General features: G+C 52.3%; 1 protein-coding gene across 3 annotated transcripts in view; it reads right to left on the bottom strand.

The window, feature by feature from the left end:
- Positions 1–258: 258 nt before the first annotated feature.
- The window catches only part of CDC42BPG (CDC42 binding protein kinase gamma), a 67,456-nt gene continuing 58,618 nt past the window's right edge, over positions 259–9,096 (bottom strand). For all 3 annotated transcript variants that reach the window (XM_035097809.2, XM_060269735.1, XM_035097811.2), the window contains exons 30-37: positions 7,823–8,410; positions 5,916–6,013; positions 4,676–4,760; positions 3,520–3,640; positions 2,345–2,462; positions 1,544–1,676; positions 1,301–1,389; positions 259–978 (exon numbers count right to left, since the gene is read on the bottom strand). In XM_035097809.2, the coding sequence (XP_034953700.2) occupies positions 922–978; positions 1,301–1,389; positions 1,544–1,676; positions 2,345–2,462; positions 3,520–3,640; positions 4,676–4,760; positions 5,916–6,013; positions 7,823–8,410 (1,289 nt within the window). In that variant the 3' untranslated portion in view covers positions 259–921. The remainder of the gene's footprint in view (positions 979–1,300; positions 1,390–1,543; positions 1,677–2,344; positions 2,463–3,519; positions 3,641–4,675; positions 4,761–5,915; positions 6,014–7,822; positions 8,411–9,096) is intronic.

Here is a 9,096-nt window from a genome sequence, read left to right as displayed (position 1 = left end):
TGAGAGACTTCAGAGAGTGTGACTAGCCCAAGGTCACCCAGCAGCTGCATGTGGAGGAGCGGAGACGCGAACCCGGTTCCCCAGATTACGAGTCTACCGCTCTTACCACTACACCACACTGGCTACACCAGACTGATGGAGGAGCGGTGTGGTTTCAAACTTTTATCCCCTCTCCCCCTTTATCCAGTGACTCCCCACCCCTGAGAAAAACCTGCCAGTGGCACTGTCTTTTTAACTCTTTAATGCATTTTCTTTCTGGGCTAAGATTTTGCCATCCCTTGAGAGGGTCTCTCTGTCCCTGCCAGGGTGCACATCCAGCAGGCTGGCCCTCAAAAGGGGCACCCATTTGTCTTGCCAACACCACCCCGCTGCTGCTGTTGCTGCTGCTGCTGCTGCTGGCACAATGGTCTCAGGCTTTACGTAGGAATATGGCTGAAAGAAGCATAGCTTTTGTAAAAAGTAAACGTTAAGAGACTCTCTTAAAAATGTTTCCATCGAGGCTGGAGGGGGGTTCTGGTCCCGTTGCTGCTTTGCAGTGTGTGTGTGTGTGTTGGGGGGGGGGGGTCAGGTGCATGTGGGAGAAGAGGGAGCTGGTGGGGCAGTTGGGGGGCAGGAGCAGAGGTGCTGAGGCAGCTGGGCGTGGCCTGCTGCATTCCCTGAGATGTGGGGTGGGAGAAGTTCTTGCTGCATCCTCATGGGAGGCTGGCTGACCCCCCATTCCAGCCCCGGTCCACCTTCGAAGGCTCAAGTGCTGCGATCCAGGCTGCTTCACAAGGCTGGCAGTCTCCCGCTGCCTCTGGGCATGTTGTGCCAGGCGATGCTTTGACCTTTGAGTCCAGACAGGGAGGCACATTTTTGTGACCAGAGTCAAGGAGCCAGAGCCGTCCAAGGCAGGTCTGAGCCGGGCAGTGATGTCTCCCATCATGTGGAACTGGTGCTTCCTGGGCACGGAGGAAGGCTCTGCGTTTTATCCAAGATCTGCCAGAAGAGGAGAATACACATTTCTGTGTGTGTGTGTGGGGGTGGAACAGTGGAGTGCGAAAGCCCTGCGCTTATACGGTGGGCATCCTATAGCAAGGGCCTGTGTGGGTAGGGAGATGGCCTTTGCCCACTGCCGTCTGAACATTTGATTCCTGCATTTGATTCCTGAGCCTTTGTGTCCCTTCCAACTCTATGATTCTTGGGGAGAAAAGAGGCAAGGATTGGTGCAGAATAGGGATGGGAGAGGGGAATGCAAAAGGGCAGAACAGGAACCCAGGCCCCGGTTTCCTCCTGCCCCTTTTGCACAGGGATGCCTTACCTCTGCCAGCGTGGCACTGCCCACGCCAAAGCTCGGAGCAGCAGCAGCAGAGGAGTCATCAGACATGGAGCTGCCAGACTTGTGCTTTACTGCGGGGACAAGAGGTGGGCAGCTCAGCAGAAGAATTGGCACCTGCATCCCCCCCCCAAAAAAACCCCACTTGCTTGTGTGCCATTGGGCCACAGCAGAGCCCTGTGGCCCTGGATGAGGCCCCCGCCTCCCCTTTGCCATGGCCTCTCTTACAGGAGGAGGAGAAGGATGGAGCAGCTGCTCCCGGGGTCCTGCTAGTGCCGCCCGCAGCTGAGGGGCGCCGGGTCTCGGAGAGGCTGCTGCAGCGCATCCGGACTTGAGCCTCTCGCCTCTTCTCTTCCTGGGCCTGGAAACAGAGGACGTGAAAGGATCAGACTTGAGGGAGAAGGAAGGGTGTGGGGGGAAGAATAAGCACAAACAGGTTGGGGGACCCAAGGATGCTGGGACCTGTTGTTTTCAACGGAGAAGGACCAGATTTCAGCGCTGGAGAATGACAGAAGTTCGTAAATTACACCTGGCATGGAGGAAAGCAGAGAGGGGAGATATAGTTCTCTCTCTCTCATAATGCATGGGCATCTCATGAAACTAAATGTTGGGAAGAATCGGGACAAGAGAAAAGAAAGGACTTCTTCATGCAGCGCAGAGCTAAACTAGAATTCGCTCCCGTGAGAGGCAGGGAGGGCCACCAACTTGGATGGCTTTAAAAGAGGAGGGACCAATTCAGGAGGGCTAGTGACAGCTACTAGCCACAAAGGCGCTGCTCCACTGCCAGAGTTGTAGGCAACGATGGTTCTCGATAGAAGCCACAGGAGGGGAAAGTTGCTGTTGTGTTTGAATCCTGTTTGCGAGTTTCCCACTGGCTGGCCAACAATGAGAACTGGATGCTGGCTTTAGATGAGCCACTGGCCTGATCCAGCAGGCCCTCCTTAGTCCTTAAAACCAGAGGCTGCCCTTTTCCCCCTCGGACAACCCCTGCAGCAAGGAAGCGTGTTCTGAGTCCGCCACACAACTCACCACATGCAGGTCCTGCAGCTGGTGGTGCTTCTCGCCCGGCCCGACATGGACCAGGTGGTTGAAGTTGCTGGGGCCGGAGATGAGCTTGGAGCGGAGGGTTGGGTCGCGCATCATCTCCCTGCAAGAGACGATAATGCTAGCAGGAAGGGGGGGTTTGTTGCGTTGGAAAAGGGGAACACAAACCATCCTGGGGCAGAAGCAGCTCTACTCAGGGAAAGGGCCAGAGTTCAATCCCCTGCAGCATCTTCAGGCAGGGCTGGGAAAGACTCCTGCCTTAAATCCTGGAAAACTGCTGCCAGTCAGTGTTGACAGTACTGAGCACAAATGGATAGTTAAACTATGGAACTCCCACAGGAGGCAGCAATGTCCACCAACTTGGATTGGCCAGATTCGTGGGGGAGGATAAAAGCTATATAAAAAAAATAAAATTGTTGTTTTAACTTTTCAAATGTCTTAAATTATGGTTGCTCATTTTTCTTACTGATAATTCATTGCCTTATCTCTTTCGTAAATGGCTTTGATGTTGTTGTTTTACAATCAAGTGGCGCATAATATACTAGCCACCATGGCTACCCTTGGCCTCCTCCTCGGCCTCTACAGTTGGAGGCGGTAACATTTCTGAATTCCAACTGCTGGAAACCACAGGAGAGGAGAGTTGCTCTTGGGTTCGGATCCTGCTTGTGGGTTTCCCACTGGGGCATCTTGGTTGGAACAGGATGCTGGACTAGACAGGCTCCTCTGGTCTCTTACGTTCATTCCATAACACGCCAATGTTTTTAAAAGAAGCACTTATGAAAACCCGCATGCCAAAAACACTGCGATAATTAAGCGTAAAGCAGCTTTCGGAGACAATAAGACAAGCATTTTTAAAGCCCGGCATAAAACAAAACCCTTTTAGAAGATGAGATTGGATCTTTCGTTGGGAGTCCTCTACTGTGTTCTCATGTACACGCCCCACATCCCCGCTTGCCGCATGCCAAGGTCCCTGAACCAACCCCACCAACATTTTGCTCCTTGCTTATTTCACATGCAAGCTTCCTTCCAAGCGTCTCCGCCCTGGAGGAAAGGCCCCTTGCAGCCGGCTTTTGAAAAGGTCTGCATGTCCTCTTAGCCCTTAATGCAATAGCAGTAGTGACAGAGACCCCCACCGACAAGACGGCCACCACGCGCCTCACCTCCTCTGGTGCTGCCGGTCTTCCTCGGAGATCCGGAAGGAGAAGCGGCGCTTGTGCCTGGTCCTCATGAGGTGCCGCCGGCTGTTGTCCGTCGGCTGGGGGATTTCAAATTCATCCTGATCTGGAGGCAGTAGGGAGGAGAAATTAGTGGCTACAAGAAAGGAGATCAGGATGAACTTTCTGACAGTAAGAGCTGTTCAACAGGGGAAGAGCCTCCCACGAGAGGCAGTGGACTCTCTTTCCTTTGAGGTTTTTAAGCAGAGGTTGGACGGCCATCTGTTCGGGGTGCTTTAGTTGAGATTCCTGCATTGCAGGGGGTTGGACTAGATGACTCTTGGGGTTCCTTCCAAATCTACAATTCTATGGTTCTATGATACTTGGGGTAGTGCCGGTGTCATTCTAATGTACATTTTTTAATGCTATGAGGCTTAGTTTGGTCAGAATTGAGTACACACTTCCAGAGTTAATGCTAAATGCATTACTTCTGGTAAATGTGCCACCATAGCTGCTAGAGGGCTGTGAAAATTTGTGTTCCGGGCTTCTTAGACTCATCTACCAGGTGGCGCTGTGGGCTAAACCACTGAGCCTAGGGCTTGCTGATCAGAAGGTCGGCGGTTCGAATCCCTGCGACGGGGTGAGCTCCCGTTGCTTGGTCCCAGCTCCTGCCAACCTAGCAGTTCGAAAGCACATTAAAATGCAAGTAGATAAATAGGAACCGCTATAGCGGGAAGGTAAACAGCGTTTCCATGTGCTGCTCTGGTTTGCCAGAAGCGGCTTTGTCATGCTGGCCACATGACCTGGAAGCTATACGCCGGCTCCCTCGGCCAATAATGCGAGATGAGCGCGGAACCCCAGAGTCGGTCACGACTGGACCTAATGGTCAGGGGTCCCTTTACCTTTACCCATGTACTATCTGCAACCAAAGAGGCACATTGGTTTCCAGATGTGAGATATATTGGCATTATTTTCAGTTCTCCCACCCCACTAAGGGGGGATGCCCTGGAAAGTGTGAGGTGATAATTGCTTTCGGACAATGTCATATAACTTACCCGCTAACACATCAGGATGGGAAAGTTGCCTGGAAGCAACCTGAGCCCTGGGCCACCTGTGTGTGTGTGTCCCTCACCTATTCCCCTGCTCCCCCCCCCACACTTACCAGCTGCCTTGCTTCTGAGGTAAGTCAGGTGGACCTTCTCGCTGCCGAAAGTGCAAAGGGAGCCCTCGGGGTTCAGTGCTCGTACCTGGGAAGCAGAGAAAGGGACACCTTTCTGAAATATGAAATTTCCAGAGAAAAGGTTTTGTTCTGGATGGGGTACTTGCCAACCTTCCCTGGGGCAGAACCCCCTTCCCTGCAGCATGAGAAGGCAATTCTGCAAAGCTTAGGACGATGCTGACAGCCCCCCTCCCCCCCCCCCCGAGATGAAGCCCTCAATCTATCCCCGCACACCCACCCACCCACCAGAGGACCCTGGACCTCATCAGTTATTCCTGACTAAAACAATCATGTTTTTAGCACGCAGGTGCAAAATAGGTAAGAGGACAGCTGCAACCCTGGGAGTGAGGCCCATGGAACTAACTCAATGCATCTTACTTCTGAGTAGACATGCATTGGGTCACACTGTTAAAGTCGTTTGACTGGCCAGGTCCATTGATCCAAAGGCCATCAATCAATTAAAAACACTTGCGAACAAAACATTCGTTTATCATCATCATTACCCACCTTGCACCCCAAGGACCCAGGGAAGCTTACAGTAATTAAAACCCCATATCAAAAACAGTAATATCACAGATACGAGTCCTAAAAATATACATCTCAAGTGTCAAAAGCCGGGAAGACAGGTGCGCCTTCAGCATTCGCAGGAAGCTGCATAATGAAGGTACGGAGGGAGGGAATGCGGAGGGAGTTCCCCAGTTTAGGGGCTGCCACAGAGAAGGCCCTGTCCCAGGTTGTCCCCCACCCTAAACCTCTGAGGGTGGAGGACCCCCTCCACCAATCTCAGCCCCTGAGATTGGCTGTAAGGATGTGAAGAGTTTTGTTGTTTAGTCGTTTAGTCGTGTCCGACTCTTCGTGACCCCATGGACCATAGCACGCCAGGCACTCCTGTCTTGCACTGCCTCCCGCAGTTTGGTCAAACTCATGTTCGTAGCTTCGAGAACACTGTCCAACCATCTTGTCCTCTGACGTCCCCTTCTCCTAGTGCCCTCCATCTTTCCCAACATCAGGGTCTTTTCCAAGGATTCTTGGAAAAGATTCTTGGGAAAAATTCATCCTTGGATTCTTGGAAAAGATTCATCCTTGGATTCTTCTTCCAAGGATGTGAAGAGTTAAATGAAGTTAAATGGGGAGTGGGGAGGGATTAAAACCAAAAAACCTCCCAGAATAAACCCCCACAGACCTTTTTCAGAGACACCGTCTGAATCCACTCAGCTTTCCTGACGTCAAACACATCGACTGCGTTCTCACTGAATACTGACAGGTATGGAGCATTGTAACCTGGGAGGGAGCAACAAGGACATGAAGACTGTTGTTGGGCTGGGGTGCACATCTCCCCTCATCCATCCAGTGTTGCAGTCGGCAGTACAAAGATCTGGGCGCTTGGGGTGGGGCCGACACGTATGGACCCACAACCCTCTAGCTGCATCTTTCAGCCTGGCAGATGAAAGTACCTGCCTCTGGATTTGGGTTCAAGTCTTGCCTGGGTTGATGCACTCTTTAGTTAATTTTGAAAAACATTAACATTTCCATTGATTTCCTCCCCCACAAGAAAACACAGGCTGCACGCCACAGCTAGAGGTTATAATCTTGTATCTATTATAAAACAGAAACAAAAAAAAACCCCAAACCCAACACTACTGGTACACTCTTTATTAGTGGGTGGGACGTTGACCGAGCGATGGAGCCCCCACTTTACCTGCCAGAGACCCCCAGTGACATCGCCACTTCCAAGGATCAGGTCAGAGGCAGGGGATGGGAAATATTGGCTAGTCTGAGTGGACTGCACTGGGATAGATAGACCAATGGCCTGGCTTCTCCACTAAGGGTTTATCCACACTTATCTATCCTCTGCTCTTTTTTGTCTGTCCTTTGCTCTCCCTAGGCACATGCCTTAAAGCTCCATATCTGAGCACCCTTCTTTTTTTTGCTTCAGAGCTTTCCTTGCAAAAAGACCCACTCTTTAAAGCTCAATCGGAACAACTGCAGTCTGCAGGAAACCCAAACTGACGTTTGCTCTGAGTGAGCACTAAAGAGTGGCTTTTCGCGGTGAATTCTCCAAGAACGCTCAGGCACAGAGCTTTTTCACTAAAGTTTTTATTATGTTAGTTTACATAATAAAAAACTCCCCCTTCCCAACTTCCCACCCCCTTTCCCATGGTGTTTCTGTTTCTCTCCCTCTGCTGCACCCCGTCTTCTATCTCTTAAACCTTAACAAAGCTATTGTAATCTTCAATCCCTACTGTTACTCATAGTTCAAATCCTGCTTGCATGTTTATAAGCACAGGGCTTTTAAGAGCAGATCTGTGCTTGGAAAGAGTGGGGCAAAAAGCTAAGGGTGGGTAAGCCCTGAGATTCTGCCTCTTTGCCAACCACCAGGCCTCCTCCCTGTGCTGCCACCTGGGGGGGGCAGCCATTCCTTAGGCTGCTTCAGTGGGAGAGCCTCGGAAGCAGCAGACTCAATCCATCAGGTTTGCCAAACGTCCAGCTCCATCAGGCACCTCTGACCCGAGCTGTGCCAGCTGGTCATTACAATAACAATTGCTTTTATTGGTGCCTGGGTTTGTTTCCCTTCCTCTTCCCTCCTTGTCCCTTTTCCTTGTGTGTCGTGTCCTTTTCATAGCTGCCAAGTCTCCCGTATTCCCCAGGAAACCCCCGTTTTTCCAGCTGTCCCCAGCCGAAAAAATGGATTTTTTTTGTTTTTTTCCGGTTTATTCTGGCGCAGCAGGCATTTTGGAAGTGGGCGGAGCATGCTCAGAAGCGACTTATGATGCTGCTTTGCCCAGTTCCAAAATGGCCGCAGCGTGACTTCTGGTGCGGCAGCCATTTTGGAACAGGGCAGAGCAGCATCAAAAGTAGCTTCTGAGCATGCTCCGCCCAGTTCCAAAATGGCGGCAGCGCTACTTCCGGTCGGCTACTTCCGGTCCAGTCCCTTATTTCTCAGGCTGGAACTTGGCAGCTATGCCTTTTAGGACGAAAGCCTCTGGGCAGGGACTATTTTTTTGGCTACAAAGCGAGAAACATGAGTATAAACCATGAGTATATTTAAACAATCAAGACCCCCCCAACCCCAACCAAAGGAGCACTTACAGCAATTGAGGGGAGGTGCAGGCCACATCAGCTCCTGGGGGCGGCTCCTGCGCCCCTGCCCATCCACGTAGAGGCCAAAGCCACTGAAGCAGAGGATCAGCTCGCTCAGGCTGACCTCCACGGCCTTCAGCGCTTCCATGTGGGTCACGGCGGCCGCCCGGCGGTCCTCGGGGTGGGGCAGGCTCACGGGGGGTCCCTCGTTGAGCAGAGGGTAGAGGGAGAAGCTGGAGGGGCATCCCACGCACAGCCGGTCGCCCAGGATGTCCAAGCACTGCACGTAGCCGGGGGCCTGGATCTCTTTGATGCGCCGGTGGGGGGGCCGCGTGGCCGTCAGCTGGAAGCAGAGGACCTGCCGCTTGCAGGCCACACAGAGGACGGGGGTGGTCCCACGGCAGACGAGCCCCACGGCCACTGCCTGGCAGCCCTTGGCCTCCACCACTTTGGTCCCCATGGCCTCCGGGGTCTCCAGCTCCGCCCAGGAGAAGATGCGGAGGCTGTGGTTCTTGCCGCAGAGGACGGAGAGCAGCTGGGCCTTGGGAGAGACCAGGAGCAGCTGCACCCGGCGGCAGTCCCCCACCTGAAGCACATCTGGAATGGGGGGGTTTAGGGGCAGGGAAAGAAGAGGCACAACTCCGTTACCAGCTGAGGACGGGAACTGTGGATTTGCAGAGGGTGGGGAGGAAACGGCAGGTGACCGGGGGTGGGCACAGATGCAAAAACACACATACTCAAGTCTTTGGAACAGTACCACCACATGAGCACCCCAGGGCTGCCAGAACTGGCACACAGAGTGGGCCTTGTTTCCTAAGCAAGGCAGAGCTCTTAAATCCTATTTTTGCACCAGGTTTCCCCAGTGCAAAAAGCTTTTGAGCTCTCTGCCCTGCTTAGGAAACAAGGCCCTCTCTGTGCACTGGCTTGGAGGGGGGTCCTTGGATGCTCTTGCGAGATCATGCGGGGCTGTCCAAGTTCCTGCGATCTCGCGGGAGCATCCCAGACCTGGAGAGATTCTTGTTCCCCATTTAATGTGCTTTGTGTTTAAGTCGTGCGATTTCAACCAGCCTGCCTTCGACCACATGTGGTTGAAATTGCACAAGTTAAATGTGCATAAGATGCAATTGCACTGTATTGGTTTTAAAAAAAAGCACAGGCGGGGAAAGCCGATATGATTTACAGATCGATAAAAGGAGAATAGAAAACAAACTCTGACTGAGTCAAGTATAGAGGTGGTTTCAATATTAACAACTAAATGTGGAGTGATGACTCAAAATTTGTAT

The sequence above is a fragment of the Zootoca vivipara genome, chromosome 17, assembly GCF_963506605.1.
Source record: "Zootoca vivipara chromosome 17, rZooViv1.1, whole genome shotgun sequence".
NCBI lineage: Eukaryota > Metazoa > Chordata > Lepidosauria > Squamata > Lacertidae > Zootoca > Zootoca vivipara.
Note: the sequence above shows the minus strand (reverse complement) of the source record. Positions and strands in the feature narration are given on the sequence as shown.